At 38.5% G+C, this 24,040-nt stretch overlaps 1 protein-coding gene across 5 annotated transcripts in view; it reads left to right on the forward strand.

Annotated features, from left to right (window-relative positions):
- The window catches only part of GPBP1L1 (GC-rich promoter binding protein 1 like 1), a 68,380-nt gene that overhangs the window by 28,919 nt on the left and 15,421 nt on the right, over positions 1-24,040 (forward strand). For 4 of the 5 annotated variants that reach the window (XM_031969202.1, XM_031969207.1, XM_031969203.1 and 1 more), the window contains exons 3-8: positions 270-387; positions 5,130-5,165; positions 12,484-12,613; positions 13,056-13,342; positions 16,863-16,935; positions 19,620-19,813. In XM_031969202.1, coding sequence (XP_031825062.1) covers positions 328-387; positions 5,130-5,165; positions 12,484-12,613; positions 13,056-13,342; positions 16,863-16,935; positions 19,620-19,813 — 780 coding nt within the window. In that variant the 5' untranslated portion in view covers positions 270-327. The remainder of the gene's footprint in view (positions 1-269; positions 388-5,129; positions 5,166-12,483; positions 12,614-13,055; positions 13,343-16,862; positions 16,936-19,619; positions 19,814-24,040) is intronic. The other variant, XM_031969206.1, reaches the window with a different exon arrangement.

The following is a 24,040-nucleotide window of genomic DNA, read 5'->3' on the forward strand; positions in this document are numbered from 1 at the left end:
ATGTGCATGTGTAAGTGGGTATCCAATTTGGGAGGCAGCTTCAATGTATCTGCAGGCAGGGTGGGTTGCAGAAACAGATTCATTAGGTCTCTCTAGGGAAAGACATTGAAGGCAGCAGGACATGAGCTTCCTGGGGGATAAATCTATGCCTGGGGAGATTTCTTCTGTTAATTCTTGTAGTGTTCACAATGAACCCTTCATCTTCATTCCATGTTGCCAGAACCCAGCAGGCCTAAGTGATGTCTGTCTTGTTTGTCTCTGGTTGTCAGATCCTGGCCATGAGGTTTGATGCCTCCTCACCTTGCTGAAGAGAGACACTGGACCTAAATGGCGCAGCATGACTTCGTCCCTGCTTGGCTTAATTTCTCCACGCCACAGTCAGCTAAGGTACAATTCTTGTTCCCCTATCTCTGAAGCCAAACTTTAATTTTCCTTCCTCTTAGCTAATTATGAACCCAAAGCTAATCAGATTTACTGTTTTTCCTTCTCTGTTTATATTTTATGAGCTACTTTTCACTATTAAAAATGACCTTCACTAACATAAGATGCTGAAAGTCTGCTTAGCACTCCGTTGAGAAAAGATTTAGAGATGTTAGTGGACCTCAAGTTTGGTTTGAGGCAGCCAAAACAATGTAAGGATTGAATCATTAAACATATGTTTATTAAATATCTACTTAATGTAGGGTACTGTGTTGTATAGTGGCATATGGTTACAAAATGAAACAGTTTTTACTTAGGGGAGATTACAAGTACATGAGTGCTAAATATATACATGCAATAAATACAAACATATACAACATTAATTAAAAGATAGGAATATTAGAAAAAAATTTGTATAGAAGGTAGCACTTGAGCTACATCTTAAAAGAAAGAGATTATTGAGAGTTTTAGACATAGGGAACACCTGGATCAAAGGAATGGGGACTGGAGCCAGAATGCAGTGTTTTGTATCAAAGACAATACCAGGAGGCTGGGTTCTAGATTGCAGGACAGAAGACAGCATCCAGACAATTTGTAAAGGTTGATTGGGGCCAGGTAGAGCAGAGAAGTTTTATGTCTGATCCTGGAGTTAATAGGGAACCACTAGAATTGATTTGAGTCAGGAAATAACATAGAACTGTGCTTAAGGAAAATAACTGGCAACAATGTAGAGTGGAATGGAGTGGAAGAGACCTCAAGTGAGGAAACTATTGAGGCAGCCCTTGCATGAAGTTAGGCATTCAGGTATTGTAGTGGATAGAGACCCAGGCTTGCAATCAGGGAGACGTGGGTTCAAAACCAGCCTCACACATAAACTAGTTGTGTGTACACTATTTCCTGGACAAGGCACTAATCCTATTATGCCTTGGTTTCCTAATTTGTAAGATGGGGATGATAATGCCCACCTTCCAAGATGATTGTGAGGGTAGAATGAGAAATTTGAAAAACCTTTTCCAAACCTTCAGGAGTCACATAAATGCTTATTATCATTATCATCCTCCTCATTGTCATTATTTGTACATGAGCTGATGTGAGTGGAGAGATGATGTCAGAATGTTAAGAAATGTCTGGGGGGAGACGGGTTGGCAACTTGTTGGTGTGGGATGAGAGAAAGTGAGAAATTTAAGATGATTCAAAGTTTGCAAATTTGGATGACTATAGAAGGATTGTGGTACCTTTGAAAAGAATATAGAGAAGTTTGGAAGAAGGAAGTATTAAGTGAAGGGGAGATGATAAATTCATTTTGAAATATCTAATAGGCAGTCAGTGATATGAAACTGAATTTCAGAAGAGAAACTAACTAGATGTATGGGAATCATCTACATAGAATAGTGAAACTTGTGAAAGTGGATGGGCTTACAGAAAAAATGTCCCGGGGTAGAGCCGAGGGGCCAGGACAGAACCTTGAGGTACTTCCTCAAATGGGGGCAGGATCTAGATGACGAACCAGCAGAAGGAACAGTCGGGGGAGAGAATTATCTAGGAAAAGAGTGTGATCAACAGGCGTCTGGTAGGATGGGGAAGATTAAAATTGAGAAAAGATCCTCAAATGCAGCAGTTTACTAACCCTGATAGTTTGGGAGAGGTGGGAAGAGTGTATAAGGAGCCTTTGGTGCAAGTCTGCCAAGCCCTTTTCAGGGCTACTCTTCTACCATTGGTGTCCACTTGTCATCCAGATCTTACCTAGGAATCCACGAAGCTGTAGAACAGCAGCCACAACTGACTAAAACTCTCTCAGCAGACAGGCTACACCAGGCTGAGAGTAACCACCATGCCTCAGACCCATTAGTGACTTAGGTGGGGTGTTTACTCCAAGCATGTGAAAACTTCTCCCAGTACAATTGGGCACATGAGAACAACTTGGTCCAACAGATATGAAGCAGTCCAAAGAGGTGCTATGGAACTTTTAGAGCTTGGTTAGACATGGAAGACACCAAGGTCAACCACTGCTTCCTGGACTATATCACCAGTCATCCTGACTCGACTATAGACTTGAGACCTCTGATCCCAGAGAAGAGCTTTTTGCCCTGTTTGTCCTGCCACTGGATTTCAATGCCTCTGAAAAGGGGGGGAGGGGAGGAGGGAGAGGCTGACAACTTGATGCAATTATGCCTTGCATAAATCAAATTTGTGTATGTGATGTCCTTGGTCTTCAAAAATGAAGGCTAAAAATGATAATCTAGAAAGGAACATTTTCAGATTGCAAAGGATTGAGGAACCAGAGGAGAGGAAATATAGTTTTAAGGAATTTGACTGAAAAAGAGGAGAGATAAAGAGTGAGCCTTTGGGAATGGTCTAGTGGAAGGTTTAGCCACACATTTTTAAGGATGGGGAAGACTGGAATGTCTTTGTAAATAGTAGGGAAGGGACCAAGAGAGATTAAAATTGAGAGAAAAGGAGGGTTGGTTAAAGATGTAATCTGATGAAAAAGACAAACAAGGAGGGATAAAAGGCATACGGAGTGGGAGTGGCCTTGGTAAGGAGACACTCTGGGAAAGGAGCAGAGAGAGACTGGAACATGCAGAGATACTGAAGGTATTTACCATTTTCTGATTCAGTGGATTAACCCAAATTTAGAGTAAGGGGCTTTTCCCAAGGTCACACAGCTAGTAAGTCTCTGAGGCTAAATTTTTAACTCAGTTCTTCCTGGCTCCAGGCTCAATGCTGTAGCCACTGAGGATGCTTCCAGCATCATACTGCTAGTAAATGTCAGTGTCTGAATTTGAACTCGGGTCTTCCTGATTCCAGGTCCATTGATTTATGTTTCACTATGTCACCTAATTGGTCTTAAGTGACTTAGCTAAGGTCTCACAGCTAGTGAGTATTACATGTCCAAGGTCAAATTTGAACTTGGGTCTTCCTGACTTCAGAGTTGGTGCACTTTCCACTGTGCCATCTTGTTTCTCGTTGTTGTTTGTTTGTTTTTAACGTGAATTTTGTTCAACTCTGTAACCATACATACCCTTTGGGATGCTTGGTATAGCAATAAATCTATAATTTAGATGAGATTGTTTTTATTATATTAGTGTAGCCCAAGCAATAATTATTCCTCCAGTTATTTAAATCATTTCTTTAAAGATTGTTTGATTTTTTTAACTGCATTTCCAAGGCACATTTGAATGTGCCTTAGAAAATGAACTCCTCTCAATACTCAGTGAGATTTACATTTATTTTGTATGGATTTACTTTTTTATATCCTCTTGAATTTTGTTGTTACAAAAATGTTTGATCATTTTGCTATATTTCCCTTTTGTTCTTTATCATCAACTAGAAGGGATGGTTCTGTGAGTGAGGGAATGGGGAGAAATATAATCAAAATAGAAATTGACATGAAAATATTAAAAAAAAATTTAAGCAAATTTTATATTTTGGCCCGTAGCTGTAGCTCATTAAGATATTTTAGGATTATAGTTGAATAACTCAACATGTCTCATTTCCAATTTTTTGTCATCTTCAAATATCAGAAGTATGCTATAGAGGACTTTATGTTGATAACAAGGATAATTAGATCTGAGCCATCACAGAGGCCTGTTAGTAAATATCTCCAGTTTCCCACTGGTGACTAGTGTTACTTTTTGAGGCAGTTTGTTTTGAATATCCCTGGCAATGTTATCATCTTGCCTGCATTTCTCTATCTTGTTCATGGAGATGTTTTCCACACATCTAAGTCACTTATGACTGTATCATTCATTTGAAAGAAACAGCACAATAATCCTGTCTGTAAAAGAATAAAGTTAATCTGACCTGACCTGTTCTTTATGGGGTTAGACTAGCTGCTTTCCTTTTTGAAATGTTCGGAAATATCCCTTTATTATGTTCTCAAATTTGAAACCAATCAAACTTATTTACTTGTAGTTTCTAGATTCCACTGTTAACTTTTTTTGAAAATTAGGACATTTCTTCTTTTTTGTAGCCTATGAAACTAATTCTATTTTCCATGGTCTTTTTAAAATGTGCAGTGCTTTGTCAGTCACATTTAACTAGTTCTTTCAGAATCCTAAGCTACAGCTTTCCAACATTGGGTGACTGGAATTCATAGAGAACAACTAGGGACTCTCGTTGAGTTTTCATTGCACTATTAGCCATTATTGTTCTATCCTTTCCGTTCTTATTATTCTCCTTGCTTTTAGATATTATTTATAATTTTAAGGAAAATTGTTTATTCATATGCTTCCTGATGTTTTTTTTAATGGCTGGGTATTATTGTATCTTGTCAGAACCTTTTTTCTTCATCTTTATTGACATATACTCAAAAGATTTTGTTGTTCTTGTTATTAATATGATCAGTTGTATTTATAGTTTTCCGATATTGAACTGGCCCTATATTTCTGACATAAATGCAACTTGGCATATTATTTTTGTAATATATTGCTTGTCTCCTTGTGAATATTTTATTTATAAATTTTATAGCGATATTCTTTGGGGAAGTTGGTCTATAGTAGTGTCAGATTCAAATAGATCTTAGCAGTCCACATATTGACTTCAAAGACTATAAATTAACATTATTTGTGTTTTGTTGTATTTTTATTTATTTTGTTAAGCATTTTCCAGTTACATTTCAATCAAGATATACTTGGAAGTTTTGCAGTCTAAGAGATTGACATTTCTGGTCTATAGTTTTCTTTCTCTGTTTTGACTCCCTGGTTTAGGTATCAAGACCATATTTGTGTCATAGAAGGAATTTGGTAAGATCTCTTTCTTTTTCTTATTTTTTCAAAAAGTTTATGTGGTATTGGAATTGTTTTACAAAATATTTGATAGAATTTGGTGGTCCTGAGATTTTCTTTAGGGGTTCATTTATGGTTCATTCAGTTTCTTTTTCTAAAATAGGATCATTTGGTACCTGTTTCTTGTGTTAATTTGGGTAATTTATATTTTTGCAAATCTTCATTTAGATTGTCAGCTTCACATATAGGCAGTTCTCGCTTTCATGTAAATTTGTATTATGCAAATTTGATTTTTTTCCAGAAAAAAATTGTGAAAGAAATTTGCATTCCCAAAAAACCTGTTAGCTTTATATAGTACTGTACACTCTCTCTCCACTGTTGCCCGTGCCTTTAGAGAAAGTGCTCCACTCTTCTACATATTCTCTATGGCCTCCTATCCTCCTTCAACTCCTATCTCCTCTCACCCCCACTCCCCCCAAAAAACACCCTCCAAGTGAAAGCAAAAACTGCCACTGCAGGAGAATCAGGGGCTTGACTTGAGACCTCTGATACCAGAGAAGAGACTTTTGCCCTATTTGTCCATTCTGCCCACATGTCAATTTTTTTTTTTTTTTTTTTTTTTTTTTTTTTTTTGCATTTCTCTTCATCTGTCTCTGCTGGTATACTGTGTGTCTGTTCCTAACCCGTGTTGTGTCACCTGTTCTCTCCTGTCTTTATCCATGTCTCCCTCCCAGCTTGCTCTTCTTGGTTCAGTCAGATCCCTGTGTGACTGGCTTCAGCTCCTGTGTCTTCCTCCTGCTCTCATTTTTCACTGTGTCATAACCCTTCCTATTTCTCTCTGGGCATGTTCACATTATATAAATAATAGAGATCTGTTGAGTGGTCTTTTTGTAAAGCAAGAACTGTCTGTATCATAGGGTCCAATAAGCTTTTAATTTCTGTTGTTTCTTATTAGTGAATTCACTTTTCTTTTTTGATATTAGTAATTTGTTGCTTTTTTAATCAACGTATTTCCTCCCCTCCCTCCAAAAGCTTCTGATTTTATTGACTTAGATTTTTGCTTTTAAATTTGTTCATCTCCTTTAATTGTCAGAATTTCTGTTTTGGTGTTTAATTGGGAATTTTTATTTGTTGAGTTCTGAGGTATTTGTTTTTTTTTTTTAAGTTACATCCCTAATTCCTTCATCTGCTCCTCTCTTGTATTGATGAAAGCATTTAAAAATATAAATTTTCCCCTGTTGCTTCAACTGCTTCCCAGAAATTTTCAGTACATTGTCATTTTTGTTATTATCTTTGATAATCATTTCTTTGATTTGTCCTTTAATCCACTTTTTTGATTTTTTAGAATTAAGTTAGTTTCCACTTAATTTTTAATCTTTGGTTCAAAAACCTTTTATTGAATGTAATGTCAGGAAAAGATGCATCTGATATTTTTGCTATTCTGCATTTGTGAGGTTATTGTGCCCTATCTCTAATACATGGTCAATTTTGGTAAAAAGCTAAAAATAGGTATATTTCCTTCCTATTTTCTATTCTCATTCACTATTCTCTATACAGGTTTATCATATCTAACTTTTCTGAAATTCTTTTCAACTTTTTAACTTCTTGTTTATTGTTTGTTTTAATTTATTTTAATCTGAGAAGGAATAAATTGTGGTCCCTTATTATTATAATTTCAATGTTTCCAAAGAAATAGCACTTCTTTAAGACATTATGTACACTTTTATTGTATTAATTTATTGTCTTAGGAAAATTATATTTCCCTGCTTATCTCTTTTATTTAGGTCTGGTTTTGCTTTTGCTTTGTCTGAGATCATAATGGCTTATCCCTCCTTTTTTTACTTAGCATAATAAATTGCGTTCTAGCTCTTGATTTTAAATCTGTGTGTATCTTTCTATTTCTACTTTGGTTGGTTTTGTTTTTTGTTTTTTTGTAAATTTCATTTAGTTGGATTCTGGTTTCTAATCCATTTTGCTACCTTCTATTTTTTATGTGATTACACCCCATCTTATTATATTTGAAAATTAAAGTATACTGAGAGACAGTGTTCTGTTAAGAGCAACCTAATAAACTGGGTCATTGGCCTCTCTCGGTGATCTAAGATCCCAAGCTAGGGCTCAGTAGGGCTTAATGTAGTTTTGAGGAGGATTGAAGAGTACAAAGTTAAATAAATGGGAAAGACACCACAGTTGTTTACAGGGTAGACAACATCATGGGGATGGGAGCAACATGAATGGTTACATCTACGTCATTAAAGAATGTTTGATTGATTTGTAAGACCCATCTGCATTCTGAGGATGTTGTTAGTGGACCAGGGTGGCAGATTCCCTGGCCCCTTGGAGTCCTGGGAAATTAGGGAGATATGAGCTCCTTAATTGTTCAAGAGCCGACAAGGATGGACAATACATGTCTTGGAGCTAGCTTAAGGACTTGAAGACCTGATATCTTAGTATTTTTTAAGGAGCTGAAGATAAGTTTTTCCTACTAATTAGAACTTTAACTCAGGGAAAAATGATTTTTTGAGATCAACTCAGACTTTAAAAGGTGGTTTGAAGAATTGTACAGAGTGGAGTCAATTACAGAATAGAATATTTTAAAATGATAGAGGATCAATTACTTAATGTTTTAGGATATAATTACTGTGTATTTTCCTCCATCCTATTTTGTTATACTTTTCTCTTTTTTTTTTCTCCTGTTCCTTCTTTAAAAGTCTTATTTTTTTCTGACTACTGCCTGCCTTAATCTACCTTCCTCCTTATTCCTTTCTTCCTTTTTCTTCTACTTTTCTGTTGGATAAGAAGAATTTATGTTTTCAGTGGTGGGTGGATATGTTTGTATTCTTCCTTCTTTTAACCAATTCAGGTGAGATGATGATTCAGGTATTTCCTCTGCCCCTTTCCCCTATGGTTTTCTCCAGTGTATACTCTTCTTTGTGTACTTCATTTATGTGATATCTTTTTCCCTATGCCTCTTTCTTCAGAGATCATCCAAACACAGCAGAACTTCTTGTATGAATCTTCATGATTGATAGAGCTCTAAGGGGATACTTTTCATTCTCCATATGAGGATATAGACAGTTTAACCTTGTTTTGGTTCCTTAAGATTGATCTCTTATGTTTACCTTTTCTTGCTTCTCTCGATTACTATGTTTCTGTATCAGATATGTTTATGACAGTTCAGCTTTAGTCTTTAAATCTGGAGTGCTTGAACGTTTTCTTTTTCTGGGGTTTTTTCCTCTTTGTAGGATTATACTCAGTTTTGGTGGATGCATTATTCTTGGTTGTAAGTCTAGATCCTTTGCCTTCTGGAATTTTATTCCAAGCTCTCTGTTTCTCCGATGATGATGGTTGCTAAATCTGGTGTAAGACTGATTTTGAAAGCTGCTTGAGGTTAAAAGTGCCAGGTCAACAGTCAAAAAGACCTGAGTTCAAATTATATAAACCTGGGCAATTCACTTAAGTCTCTCATCTGTAAAATAGAGGTGATAATAGCAGCTACCTCCCAGAGTTGTCATGAGAATCAAATGAGTAATAATTGTAAAGTGCTTAGCACAGTGCCTAGCACATAGTAAACAGTATAAATGTTAGCTGTCATCATCATTATTATTTATTGTTCTTAAACGACACTTGAATTCTTTCTTTCTCTCTCCTTGTGGTACTTTCCTTTTGACCCTGGGAGGTCTGGGTTTTGGCGGTAATGTTCCTGGGAGTTTTCATTTTGGAATTTCTTTCAAGAAATCCAATTTTTTTTTTCTTTCAGGAAGTAACTGATGGATTCTTTACATTTTTACTTGGTTCTAAGATAACTATGATCTTTAAGATTTCTTGAAATATGATGACCTTTTTGTTCTGAGCTTTTAGGTAATTCATTGTTAAATTATCTCCTCAGACTTTCCCAGGTCAATTGATTTTGTTTTTTGAGATACTTCACCAATATTTACTGCTGCTGCTTCTCTTCCTCCTCCATCTTTATCTTTATCATTTTATTTTTTTGTTGTCTTTTGACTTTGTTATTTCTTGATGTCTTATGGCTTCCATTTGGCCAGTTTTGCTTCTCAAGGAGTTATCTTTTCCAGCAAGGCTTTATTCCTCTTTTTTCAAACTGTTAATTGTCTTCCTATCTTTTGCTTTTATTCCCATTTTTTCCTCTAGTGCTCTGGTTTTTTAAATAATTTTTATCTTTTATTATTATGCTTTCTCCTAGGAATTCTTGTTGGGTTTGTATTCAATATGCAGTTTCTTTTTTTTCCTTGAGGCTTTGTGCATTTTTTTTTTTTTCAATTTATTCTCTTCTTTGTGACTTAAGCTTCCTTGTTGTTAGAATAATTCTTTGTGGCCAGATTCTTTTGTTTTCTTGCTTTCTTCCAGCCTTCTTGACTTGACTTCATATAAAGGCTGTCTCAGTACCCCTCTGGGAAGCAAGTCTGGCCTGAACACTTGTTCTCTTATTTCCTGCTTCTAAGTCTACTCCAAAAGGGATGTGATCTGAGCAGTGTCTAATGACTTTTCTCCTAGTCTGAGTTCTGTACATTCCTGACCCACATTTGGGTCTGATAGCTTTTCCTTGGTGGGAGTTTAAGCAAACAGTGGCTTGTCTGAGTCACTATTATGTCATCTGGTGGGAGGCTCTTCAGAATCAGAGCAACTAAACTCTGGGATCCCCTGATTTAACTATAGACTGGAAGTGAGTCCTGCCTTCTGCTTCTGGGTTCAGAACCCCACAGCTAGTGTTTGCTTCCAGAACTTATTCCTTGCCCTGAATTTGTGGCCCAGAACTAGATAGCGAGCAACAGAATAGAATGAGTACCACATGACACCATCCCTGGATACTAGAATGCTCTTGCCATGACATCAGTTCCATTTTCTGTCTCTCTGAACCATCCTTGGGTGGTAAAATGACTTACTGTCACTTTTTTTGGATATCCTGATCAGAATTTGTTCTGGTATGTTTTCTAGATCCTTATGGCAGAGGTTTGGAGGACAAGCTAAGCTATATTTCTTCCTCTCAATCTTCTGGCTTGACCTCTGGTCATTCTTCTACTTGAAGGTCAAAATAGGAAACAAAATAAGAGTTGAGTACTTTTTGCCTTCTGGCACCTTCATTACAAGTTTTTGGTCCTTCTCTTTTTCTGAGATATAACTAAAAATGCCCTTGTTGTCCTAGCATTCACATGAGCCTCAATTTGTTCTAACATTTGGCATTCCTGAAATGCATCTTCCATTATTTGAATCTGCTGCCATGTTCTGTCCATGGCATTTTTAGCATCTATGGGCATCCACAGCAAGGTCTTTGCTGCCTCCTAAGAAAAATTTCTTTTTTGGCTTCAGAATTTTTTTTCATAAGATCCTCCCCTTTTCCCTGGGCTTGTCTTATCCTAAAGAATTTTGCCTGCCTTATTTCTAAGGAAGTAGAGAATTTGACCCAGAGTCAGGAAGTTGTTGTTCAGTTATGGCCGAGTCTTCATGACCCCATGGACCCCAGCACTAGTGGCCAGGGGACTCCTTGGCAAAGATACTAGAGAACTTCACCATTTCCTTCTCTAGTGGATTTAGGCAAACGAAGGTTGAGGTTACTTGCCCTGGGTCACAACAGCTAGTGAGTATCTGAGTTTGCATTTAAACTTGAGTCTTCTTGATCGTAGGCTCTATCCGCTAAAAGTCAGAAAATGCGAGTTCAAATCTAGTCTGAGACTGTGTGACCTTGTTCTGGTCATTTCTTACTCTGTCTCAGCCACAGTTTCCTCATCTGTAAAATGGAGATGAGAATATCCCCCATCATTCCCAGGGTTGTAGGGAAGGGTCCAATAAGTGTTTGTAAACCTAAAGTTGTACAAACGTTAGCTTTATTTGGACGTGTTGTTTGGCAACAAGGAAGGACCTAATTTATATTATTGAAGAAAGAATAAAGAAAAATTATTGAAAATTTGAAGGCAAGAGTGGATGGGCTAAAAACTAAAAGGGCTAGTTCTTAGAGAATATAGGAGGGAAAGGGATTAGAGGTACAAGTTAAAAGGCTTTTCCAAGGTAAAGAGCTACAAATTTATCAGTGATAAAACAAAAGAGGAAAGAAGAATGGGAGTTGGGTCTTGGGACTTTAAATGTGTAGAATAAAGGAGAAAGGGATCTGCCAATGGATGTTATGGTCTAGGGTAGGGTAGAAGGCTTAAGACTAGAAGAGAAGCTTAGAATATCTCACCAAGGAGTGAGATAGAAGCAGTTAAGACTTGAATTGAGATTGTAGACCCAGCCTTCATAGTTACTTCTGTTCAATATCACAAGAGTAGACTTGGCAGAAATGTTTGGGGGGAGGGGGAGAGGTTGTTTGTTTTAAAGGTATAGTCTTTGCCTTTAAAAATACTCTTCCATGGACTAGATGGAAAAGAGAAGAAGGTGTGGGATGAGAGAGAGAGATGACTCATACACTAATTTAATACAAGGGTTTGTTGGAGACAGTAGACAGAGGTTCTCTCCCAACCAACTTCTCATTAGAATTCAACGTGAGATGGAAAATGCCAATCGCATCCAGAGAAAGAAGTATTGAGATTAAGTGTGAATTTAGAGCACTGCATTTTCACCTTTTTTGTTTGTTTTTCTTGTGTGTTTTTCCCCCTTTTGGTCTTATTTTTCTTATACACTATAACACATTTGGAAATATATTTTTAAAAATTGCACATATTTAGATTTTATCATATTATTTGATGTCTTGGGGAGGGGGGGCAGTAAGGAGAAAAATTTAGATCCCATAAAATGAATGTTGAAAACTATCTTTACACATATTTGGAAAAACAACATACTATTGATAGTAAAATTAAATAAATAAATATAAGCCAAAAAAAAAAAAAAAAGCCACATTAAACAAGTCACATATCATTTCTAGACTTTACTTCATTGTTCAAATGAAATATTAACCAGATTACATATCTTTTGAGTGAAAGTTCCTTTCCAGTTCTCAGACTATAGTTCTAATGGTTAAGTTCAGACACAACACTTTTTGAGGGAACTGCAGTGAGGGGTCATGGAAGAGGTAGAAGTGAAATTGAATCTTGACGGAAGAGAAAGTTTTTGAAAGTTGTGAGATAGGCAAGCAGTGTATTGCAGGTGTGTAATTATTTCATTCAAAAGGTAGGTGAGAGCTATATTGTGGAGCAGTTTTCATGCTCATTGTGTGTTTTATCCATGACACAGTCCAGCCACAGGCTTCTCCTGGGGAGTTTTGAGCTGGTGAGTTGCCATGGTGCTGTTTTGTCCATGTTAGAACTTGTCCACAAAGAGGAGTCGAAAGTGGCTAACTTGTGCTTCTATTCATCTCTGCTTCTTTTGGTCTTTTTCTTCCTAGTCTCCTGCAGCCACCTTTGAAAAACATGGAGAGCACCTATCCCGAGGAGAAGGACGATTTGGAGTGAGTCGCCGCAGACATAACTCCTCTGATGGTTTTTTTAACAATGGGCCCCTACGGACCCCAGCAGGTGAGTGATTCTCGACATCCTATTTGTGTCCAGAGCCATTGGGTGCCGCAAGCACCATCTGGGAAAGATGCAAGGAAAGAAGACAGATCATTACTGCCAGCTACATAGGAGCCTGTTTTAGGTAGAGACTGAACTGCTGGTCCCCACCTGATCCGGGCTCTTTACTGGGTGGGAGAGACTTGTCTTCTGACGGATTTAAAACCATTTGTTGCAGTTGAAAGGGATCTTTCCAGGAATTGGCATTGAAAGAAAGGCTGAATTTTCATGATTCTAGCTCAGTTTTCCAATCTCATACTCCATATCATTCTAAACACACTAATCAGAGTAGCCATTGGCTGACTAGCAGGGCCTTCAGCCAGACCAGAGGCCCCTGGCCTGCCCCCTCCACATCCTAGCAGAGAGCCACATTGACACGTGTTGTTGCTTTTCCTTTCCACGTTAGATTCCTGGCACCAACCCTCCCTGCTCCGCCATGACTCCGTAGATTCGGGTGTCTCCAAGGGCACACATGCCGGACTCGCTGGGAACCAGTCCGGCTGGCATGGCTCTGCCCGGGGTCACGATGGCGCGAGCCAGCGCGGCGGGGGGGGAGCAGGGACCCACCGCCACTGGAATGGCAGCTTCCACCCCCGCAAGGGCTCTGCCTTTCAGGAAAAGCCACCTACTGAGGCCAGGGAAGAAAAGAAAGAAGAGAAGGCGGAGAAGTTGCAGTTTGAGGAGGAAGACTTTGTAAGTGTGGAACTTTCCCAGGGCGGCTAAAGCTGCAGCATCCTAATAGCAGAAGTCAGGACCCTTTGGCAACAAGATTTTTTTTTTTTTTTTAAATGAAATTGCACAGTCTAGAAGTAGATTATAAAACTAAGTTTAGGTTTAGAATCAGTGACCATATGCTCCAATTCCTTCATTTTATAGAAGATACTCTGGCCTCTCTGAGAGAGGAGGTAATTTTCAAGAGCCACATAGATAATAGGAGAGCCAGAAACAAATTGTGGTCACAGAGTCAAAGTCAGGAAGAAGTTTTGTAGAAGAAAGGAGTCAGAGTTGGCAGAAAGAAGGGCGGGGGGAGAGGGAAAGTTTCATAAAAATCCCTGAGCAATTGTTACTTCTAGTCACAGTCAAGCTTATTTAAAGCATTAGCAAGTGATTAACTTCTTTGGGTCCAGTTGCCTCATCTTTCATGGAAAGTGTTATTTTTTTAGACTGCAGTTACAAATTACCTTAATGTCTTTTGTGTTTCTAGATAAGATGCTATGTAATTACAAAGTATGCCCTCTCAGAGGGTTTTTGTTTTCTGCTGATCTTGAAGAGTTCCTTCTCTTGCCCTTGCTTTCTGTTGTTAAAGTAAATTACCTGTGTCCATAGAAGTGGTGACCAAAAGATTTGTTGGTATAAAAGCTGTTAGAGATACTTCACACAAATCCTGATGATTCTGTTTTCTTTAGCTCTTAGCATCATTCAGATCATGCAGTGTATTTTAAAGTAGAGAGAAAAATTTCATGATATGGTTTGAGGGGGAAATCCATTGGTAATGCTATATTGCCCCACAGTTATTCCCGGATTTTAAGCTTGGGATTCTAATGTCCATTCATAGTAATTACTTTGCTTAGGGAACAAGAAAAGGAAAAATAGAGAATTAGGGCAGGTAGGCTTATTCTGGTAAGTAGAGACCTGGAAGCTGTACCTTCACTTTCCTTTTCTTATTTCCCCAAATTGTTAGCAAAATTTAAATTTAACAAGGAGGGGGAATTTTGTGTTAATCATATATGACAAAATGTCATAAATTCAAATTATATTTAAAAAAAAAAAAACAACTTTTGTTTTTTGAGTGAATAAATTGCTCATTGCTCACGAGGAATTAAAGGATCCTTCTTTTAAAGGTGGAGAAGCCAATTTGGTCAATTTGTCTATTGGGTTGTGTTGATGATTGATTTATTCTTTTCCTCCCATTAATCCATGTCTTGAGTATTATTTTAAGAGAAACTTTTGTTGTATGAAGACATAAATGTCTACTTTGACATTAGCTCTTCTAGGGAAGAACCCTGCATTTTGTCATTTTGCTGCTGCTTTTCTGGTAAAACACTTTACTTCTCAGGAACTATTTTCTTTGTTAAAAGATGATTCAAAGCCCATTCTAATGCTGCATTCTGAACCTAGAATCCTAATGACCCATAATATATTGTTTTGATGGTGGTGCTTTTTTTCCCCTCATGGTCAGCATGATTTTATCTGAGTTATTGGATTTTTTTCTTTTCTGCCCTGACTACTTTGACTTTAAGGAAGTCTTTGTTCTATATTTTCCTCTCTGAAACTTCTGGAGAAGGCCCCTTCATCCTCCATTGTCAGAGCTAAGCCCATGTTTATTTCTCCCACGTTATTGCCAATTATTGTCTTTGATCTTCCCACTTTGCATATCTGTCCCTATGCTGTGGTTCTCAGATCTTAACTGTGTCACTTGCTATCCTATAGCAGAAGAAAGTGCCCAGGTTTTGCTACCTTTGTAGCCTTCCTACCTTATTTCCTTTCATGATCATTCCCAACTGCTTCTTGGCAAATCGAACTGTTGGCACGAAACAGCTAGGTAGAATCTTAGGCTCACAAGGACCTGAGGTCATATTTCCTACTACTTAGTATTGACTAACCTTGGCCAGATCACATTCTACCTCTAAGCCTCCCTTTTCTCTACTTCGAAATGGGAATAATGACATTTATACTACCCACCTCACAGGGTTCTTGTGAGGAATGTGCTGTGTCAGTGATATCTTTGAATTTTATCTTTAGGACATATTCTGAAACTACTCCTTTATCCTTTTCCTGGGCTTCATTGTTGTACATTTGGCTACATTGAAATCCATCTGCTATTTTTCTATTTGAACAAAAACTTTTAAGATTCTTCCTAATTTTTTTTCCCTTGGCATTTCTTTACTAACATGTTTGGGTTGCTAACAGAATGAGGAATTCCACTTGGATACACTTTCTTGAGATCCCCAGCCTTCAAAATAAAAATTATACAGGGCCAACTAATGATGAACCCCTACCGTTGGCATTTGATTGTTTTTATTTCCTATTTGTCTGCCAAAAAAAAAAGTCAAAATTATATTTGTTTCATCTTGAATTTTATTCTGCTAAAGTCTTTAGTAGATTTCAAAATTTAGATCATCATAAAGCAGCCTTGGAAACACTATGGATGCTTATTAATAAGATCATTCTGAGATTGAACCTTAAGAAAGAAATTATTGAAATCAAGAATTTTTGAGACTTAAGAATAAAGGACAAATTCTTGGGCCAGGCAGTCCACGCCTTCTAGGATCTCAACTCAGACTTGCCTTTCCAGCTGAAATATATCCCTTACATTGTCCCTTTTGTGCTTTGGTCCATTCTATTCCAGCTACTTGAATAAAAACCCTTTCCTCCCACTTCCCCTGGGCTCATCCATTCTTTGTATTCTTTAAGGCTATCCAAATTGCCACCTCCATTCTTTGCAGGCACAGAGGACATCTCTCTTGTGATCCTGGACTTCCATAGATATTTGTATTATATGTGAATGATGTATTCATCTTGTGTTAGAGTAATTAGTATACATCTCATCTTTCCTATCATATTGGATATGACAAAATCATGCACATTTTCTTTATCCTGTAGCTTTTATGGGCTACAGGGACTTTTTTTGTATTATTTGATGCTCTCCCTGATAAAGGCAACCTGACAGAATGAGTGGGAACAGCAGAAAGACCTTACCATCCTCCCATCCTAACTCAGAGATACACACACTTTGAGATTCTGGGCAAAGGTGCTTGTGGATTTTTCTTAACTTCTGCCTTGTTTGTAAAATGGTTATGAAACTTTTTTTTTTTTTTTTTTTTTTTTTATGACATGTTCTTCAGTAAAGGGATGAAATAACCAATTTGTGTCATTGAGGACAGAACTCTTGAGCAGAGAGACAATGTCATCTTCAGAAATTCTTGGGATTGAATTGAACATCCAACAGGCCAATAAAATTTCTGTAACAAAGAAATTATGAGTGTGGGCTAAAAGATGAGGACTGAATTTTTAGTGAACAGATAGCAACCCACTCAGGTGGGTTATTTATTGGTAGATGTTTGGTTGCTCTCTTACTTTGCTTATGTAAATGCAGTAAATACTAGACATTATTTTCATATAATTTTACTTATAATTTATGATGATTGATATTGTAAAGATGATATGACCAAATAAGCTGCTTTGTACCAACGTTTTTCGCTGCTTTTTACAGCCATCTTTGAATCCAGAAGCTGGGAAACAGAATCATCCAAGCAGACCTATTGGGACCCCTTCTGGAGTATGGGGTAGGTAAAGCTCCCTTCCCTGATAGAAAATTTCAGGAGCATAAATAAATATATTAGAGGGAAGAAATAAAATAATTTCCCTTTTATTGCTTTCCATTTGTTGACCCCAGTAATTACCATTCCCCTTTTATAAAAATGTTCAGCAAGGCTTTCTGCAGGTAATAAAGGATATCAGCAAGACTGGACAGGCTGGAATTAAAGGCCATATGGATAAGGTGAAATTTGAGAGGAAAACATGTTAAAAATAATCATTTTACTAAGGATTGTCCATACTGCTGCAGGCGGCCTTTTCCAGGCCTTCTATCTTGACTCTTGGTAGTTCTATTTATGTTGTGTTCCCCACTCTTGTGTAGCTCTTGAGGGTAGGAAGTATTTTTGCCTTTCTTAGTATCATTAATATTTAGCACACAAAGTAAGCTTAATAAATACTTGTTGACCACAACAAGATAGTAAAGGCATGGCAACACAGTAGTCTGTTTCGAAAAAGACCTGAAGTTTTTAGTGGACCACAGACATAATAAATAACCATCTTTTAGCAATTTTAAAAGGCTGTTCTATTTGTAGAACACATTAAAAGGCATAGTATCAGGAACAGAGATTCTGTACCTGGAGTCCATAAATTTATTGGTTTTGTTTTTGTTTTTTTAATTTTGAACACTAATTCAATATAAGTGGGGTTTTTTTGTTATTGTGTATATTTTATTGTATGTATTTTAAATGCATTTGGGGAAGGCATCTATAGATTTCATAGACTGTCCCAAGGGGTCCACAAGGTAGAAATGGTTTAAGAACCTTTGGCCTAGAGTGAGGAGAATGGCATTCTAATCTAATTCTGCCCTACATATACTATATTTCTGACTAAAATAATATGTTAAAGTTTTTTTTTTTAATGATCTTGGCAATCTAAATGTGGTCATGGTGATGACAGGGGTTTGAGTCCATGCTGGTTTGGTTGCAAAGTGTTTATTCTAGGGGGAAAAAATAGAGCTTTGACCAAGGGAGTACATCCGAGTGGCTCTTGTAGAAAATTAATTAGACTTGCTCTGGCTGCTCTTGTTCTCCTAGAAAATAGCAGAAAGAGAAAGACAGAGTATATCTGAATACCAGAAAGAACTCTAAAAAAGCTTTAGAGTGAGACTCCCCAGAAGGGAATGGCTTCCCCACCTCCTGAAGGTTTCCAGATTGATTTAATTGTTGGAAAGGGTGTCAAAAGTTCTCAGTTTGGTGCAGCTAGGTAGTACAGTGGCTAGAGCACCAGCCCTGAAGTCAGGAGGACCTGAGTTTAAATCTGGTCTCAAACACTTCACACTTCTAGCTGTGTGACTCTGGGCAAGTCACTTAACCTCAATTGCATCGGGGGGGGGGGGGGGGGGAAGAGTTCTCAGCTCTAGTTGTGTTCTAAGCAGAATTTACTTCTATTACTGTGGTTTTATGATTCTTATGTGTCTGGAATACTGTTGGAATGTCACATGTGGATTTGGAGAAAGGGTCTAAAGAGAGATGCCCTTGCCCTACCTGAAATTTCTCTCTTCCTCCCTCCCTTTCTCTTAGGGATTTGGGGTTTGGATTTGGGGAATGTCCATGGGCTCTCCCAGTTTTCCTCCTATCTCTCTGATCTCTCCTTCTCAGTCTACTGCATCTTCATTGGGGTGACACTCACTATGGGCATCTCTCAGAACTCACTCCTCTCCTCCTCCTTCTGCACTAGAATTCAATCCAAATATCACATAGTCTTAACCTCTCTGCTGAGGTTATCAATAACATGGCTCCAGCTGAGACACTGAACTGAGGGTCCCATACATAAAGGTCTTAAATTCAGCAAGCCCCCAAAATGAGCCCATTGTGTTTTTCCCAAAGCCCCCCACTCAGTCTCCCTCTCTCTCTCCCTGCCTTTCTCTTCCTCTCTCTCCTCTCTCCTTCTCTTTGTCTCTGTCTCTCGCTCTCTCCCTCTCCTTTCCTCCCTCCATCTTCTATTGCCCCTACCTCTTAGAATCTTAACCCTAGGGACAAACAACAAAAAATGTGAAAGAGTCCCTGTTCACACTGGGCTGGGGGATTAGTATGTAAAAGAAAGTTCAGCTGCAGAGCAGATTGAAAGACTTAGGATACTTAGCCTTCATTAGTGTGTGGGGACCAGGGGACCAAGGCCCCAGCCTGATTTTGCTGGACATATGGAATAGCTGCAGACATGGCAGTTGGTAAGGCCTGGAGGATCATAAGAAGCCGCAGGAGGGCAGATGGCAAGATCTACAGGTCTTCCATTTCCTCAGGAATAAGTAGACTTGTGACTTGCCTTTCTTCTAATCCCTGTGACGAGTGGAACAGACTGAGCTGGGGTAGAACTAAGAGAAAGGTAGTCTTACTATGGCTTTGTTTTTGTCCCAAAAAATCCTTTGTAGCCTATGTATCTCTGGGGTCTTAACATCAGACCTAGAGTTGGAAAGGATCTTGGGAGCCATCTTCATAAAGAAACAGAGATTCCAGCAAGGTTCTGCTTCTTAAGAAACCTGTGGTTCCAGGTATAAGAGATCTCTTGACTCTAGAGCCATTGGTGAAGAAATTTAAACTGCCAATCATGTTCTTTTGTGCACTCCCGAAATTAAGGTCTGAAAAGCTAGAGGGTCCCTGCTGCCTAGGCCTGCCCTGCTTTTCTTCTACCCTCTCTGAATTACTGTCTTTTGCAGAAAATCCTCCGAGTGCCAAGCAACCTACCAAGATGCTGGTCATCAAAAAGGTTTCCAAAGAGGATCCTGCCGCTGCCTTCTCTGCTGCATTCACCTCACCAGGACCTCACCTTGCAAATGGGAACAAGCCCACAACTATTGTCCCAAGTGTCTACAAAAACCTCGTCCCAAAGCCGGCAGCACCTCCTTCCAAGGTACCAGAGATTGCCAATTGGTGTGATGAAGGCTTTTGAGGGAGAGCAAAGAAAACTAGAGCTTCATCCTATTTGCCAATTAAACTATTTTTTTTGTTAGTTAGCGGAACAAGAATAGTAATAGTTCTTGATCCCAGTGAGCTTAGTCTATGTGAAGAAACTCCTATGTCTAAAGATTGGTACTGGGTGGCATGTCATGATACTTAGAAAGAACTATGAGGCATAACTTTCCCTTCCTACAGTAACTTGCCATGTTCTTTGAAACAAAACATTCACATTAATGGTTAAATCAGGTTTAAAATTTGACAAGGTCCTATATAATGCATTACCAATCAGGGCCCAAGCAGTGACCTGGTGGGTCTAGGACATAGTGTTTGGCCAATTAGTCAAAACCAGTATGATTTGGGATTAAGATATGGTCCTTACTTGTAAATCCCAAGATATCTTCCAAAGTTTCAATGGTTAAAATTTACATTCCTTTTGGCAGAGTACTTATCACAGTAAGAGTATGATATCCTATCTGGACAGAAGGAAGGAAAGGGAAAGAAAAGAAAAAAAGTAGGACAAAACAAGAAAGGAGAAAGGGAAGGACTTGAGAATTAACAGTGAACCCTGGTACAGGAAAAATGTGGGGTAGACAGAGATTGAAGGTGATAGAAGGACCACGATCCAATAGAGGAACCATGAGATTACAGTGAGTAGAGGAATTATTCTTAGAAAGGAAAGGGATGGTGGGCATGCAGATCAATCCAGCAGCAAGCATTTATTAAGTGCTACTGTGTTCAAGTCCTGGAGATACAAGGACAAGTGAAACGATCCCTACTTGCAAGAAACTGATTGTATTCTAGTACGAATAACAGATTCATCTAAGATGTAGCATGAGTTTAAAAGATAATACAAATTATTTGCAAAGTTTGTTAGGGAAGATACTAGCAATGAGAAGAACCAGGAGAGACTTCCTGTAGAAAGTGTTATTTGAGTTGTATCTTAAAGGAAGAAAAGTGATAACAGAAGGGATGGTCACTGTAAGGAATTAAGAGACAGGAAACATGTATGACATGTATGTATCATGTATGACAATCAGAAGACTGGATCATACATAGAGTTCAAGAGTGAGACTGAAAGATAGACGAGCTAATTGGTGAAGGCTTTTAAAATAGAAGAGTCTATGTTTGATCCTAGATGTAATAGGAAATCACTGGGATTGAGTAGGTTAATAATATAATTAGATCTATATTTAACAAAAATTATTTTGTCAGCAGTATGAAGAATGAACTAAACTGGAAGAAGGGCTTAAGTCATGGAATCTAATTAGGAAACTATTTCAAGAGCTTAAGAGGGCCTAAACATAGGTAGTAGCCATGTGTCTGGCACTACACTAAGTCCTAGGCTTGCAAAGAAAGACAGAAATAACATTCTTTGACATGAAAATGATGCTCATAATTCTGCCTTGTTTTATTCAACCTCTGTCCCATATTAAAGTGAAGTTAATTGGGGTCCTAGGAATCTCTTTAATAGAAAGGCAAGCTATAGGACATAGACATGGTGCTCAAGAGAACAAAGACTGAAGAAACCTCTGAATTAGAACAAGTATACAAAGGGTACGTCTATGCAGATAGTGTCACAGTACATAGAGGAGCTACAAAGTGTTTGAAAAAGTGCCAAATAGCCAATGTATGGAAAAATCTCAAATCTTATTAATACCCCCCCCCCACCCCCCAAAAAAAAAAAGAATATGTGAACATTAACAGCTTTTGCTCTATATGCCTACTTTCCATCACTCTACGTAGTATTTGATACCTGTGTACACATGCATTAGGGGTATATTTCATGAACACATTATTAAGAGGAAAAAGACAGACTTGCACAATTTAAGATTCCATTGTTGAACAAACTGGCCTCTTGAAGAAGGCTCTCTCCCAACCACATATCAGAAATATTCACACTCATTGTACACAGCTCTGACCATCTTGATACCATGTTTTGCCCTCTGATCCAGATCAAATCCCAGTATTCCAACTTCTCTTTTCTTGCCCTGGGCTTCTGATCTTAGGGAATGTACCAAAGATTGCTGGTCTACCATTCTATTCTGTGATAGTCTTCCTTGACCCTTGACCCTCCCTCCCACATATTCTGTGATCTAGTAACAGTGATCTCTTTGCCACAAAGATACTCAACTTCCTTTGACCTCTAACTGTAGGTACAATAATTGCATCACCACCACTATCCCTGGAACTCTTAGTCAGTTAACCATTTTTCAGCTACTCTGCTAAGAACTGGTGATACAAAGTGATCTCTGTCCTCCCTCAAAGAGTGCATATATAATGCATATGTGTAATAACATGCAAATACATGAAAGTATTTACATGCAAGAAAGTATCCACTATAAATGGAAGTAACTTGCCTTCTCTAAAAGAAGGCATGAGGGAGTAGTGTGCCAGAAAGATCTCTTCCAGAAGGTCGGATTTGAACTGAGTCTTAAAAAAGGCTTTGAGGAAGAGCACTTCACCCATAGGAGACAACCAGTGAGGAGGAATCCTGGAAGATCCTGTGCAAAGGCCAGCAGGCAGGCCAGAGTCACTGGTTTGCAGACAACATGGAGGAGGAGAGAAGGTATAAGAAGACTGGAGAGACAGGGAAGGGATAGGTTGTGAAGGGCTTTTAAAAAGCCAAGCGGAAGATTTATATTTGATCCTGGGAGATAAAAGAGAACCATCGAGGTTTATTGGATAAGGGGATTCTTTAGACCCGAGTTTTGATGAAGAACATCATTTTGGTGAAAGTGGAAGGTGGACTGAAGTGAGGAGAGATTTGAGCAGCAAGACCAAACAGCAGCTTATTGCAACCATTCATATGGGAGATGATGAGGGCCCACACCAGGATTGCAGGGAGAGTGAAGAGAAGGGATAAATAGAAGAAATGGGAAGACTGAAATAATAAATCTTCAATTCTTACCAATCTATTGGCAACTTCTGGCTACCTGCAACCAGCTTGAAAACCCTCACTTGACTATCCATCCCTCCTAGCTATTGTCCTTTGTCCTGCCTCTCTTTTCTGGCTGGCCTTCTTGAGAAGGCCATCCACAGTCAGTGCCCTCTACTTCTTGGCTTCTCATCTCTGTTTGATGCTGGCTTCCAGACTCAGCAGTCAGTTGAAACAACTCTTACCAAAGCTCCTTCTCTGTCTTCATAATTGGATTTATACTCGGGCCTCATTTTTGACTGTTTTCACTCTTCCCCATATTCATTCTATGGTAATTTTCCTCGAGCCCAAGTTATGCCATGTTTTTATTCCTCTCTCTGCCCCCCTCTCAGTAAATTTCAGTGGCTCCATATTATCTCCCTGGTCTAATACAAAATGCCGGCTTTGGCATTTAGAGTCTTTTTTCACCTAGTTCACTCCTATGTTTCTGATCTTACACCTTATTCCCCAGTATATATTCTTCCATCCAGTGACACGAGGGCCATGATTGTTCCATGAATAAGATATTCCATCCCTTGATTCCAGGTATGTTCTTTGGCTGTCCCCCATGCCTAGAATATTCTATCTTCTGCTCTCACTCAGAGAACTCCATTGTCCAGTCATGCGCTTTCTTTCCAGCCTAGCTCATGTTACTTCTGGCTACATGCACTGTAGGAGAGATATACATAGCATAGTGGTTAGAGAACTGGCCCCAGGCCCTGCCTCCCACCCAGACTGGTTTTGTGACCCTGGAAAGGGACTCTAGTGCTTTAGACAATACACTTAAGGCTGCACATTGACAGAGGGACTGTCCTGTACCAGTGAAGTCACAAGTCCAGCCCTAACTCTCCCCACAGATTCTGTGCTCTAACCAAAATGTAATTTTGTCTTTACACTTGGAACTTCCAAACTTGTGCTCACACATTTTCCAGTAGTAATTATTCTCCCCTTTGTGAGTCTTTAAAGCCCCAGTCAAATGCCATTTCTTGGGGCAGCTGGGTAATGCAACAGACAGGACTCGAGAAAAACTTGTATTCATATTTTACCTCAGACACAGTCTAGTTATGTAATCCTAGGCAAATCACTAAATTTATTTCCTCTTTAAAAATGGAACAATACCCATTATTATTGTATCTACCAGGGTTATTTTGAGGCTAAATAAGATGATAATTGTAAAGTGTTTAGTATAGCACATGGTACATACTAAACTATATAAATGTTAGTATTTTTTATTTCTGCCTTTCATCATTGCCTACAGAAGATTAA

The sequence above is a fragment of the Sarcophilus harrisii genome, chromosome 4, assembly GCF_902635505.1.
Source record: "Sarcophilus harrisii chromosome 4, mSarHar1.11, whole genome shotgun sequence".
NCBI classification, from domain to species: Eukaryota; Metazoa; Chordata; class Mammalia; order Dasyuromorphia; family Dasyuridae; genus Sarcophilus; species Sarcophilus harrisii.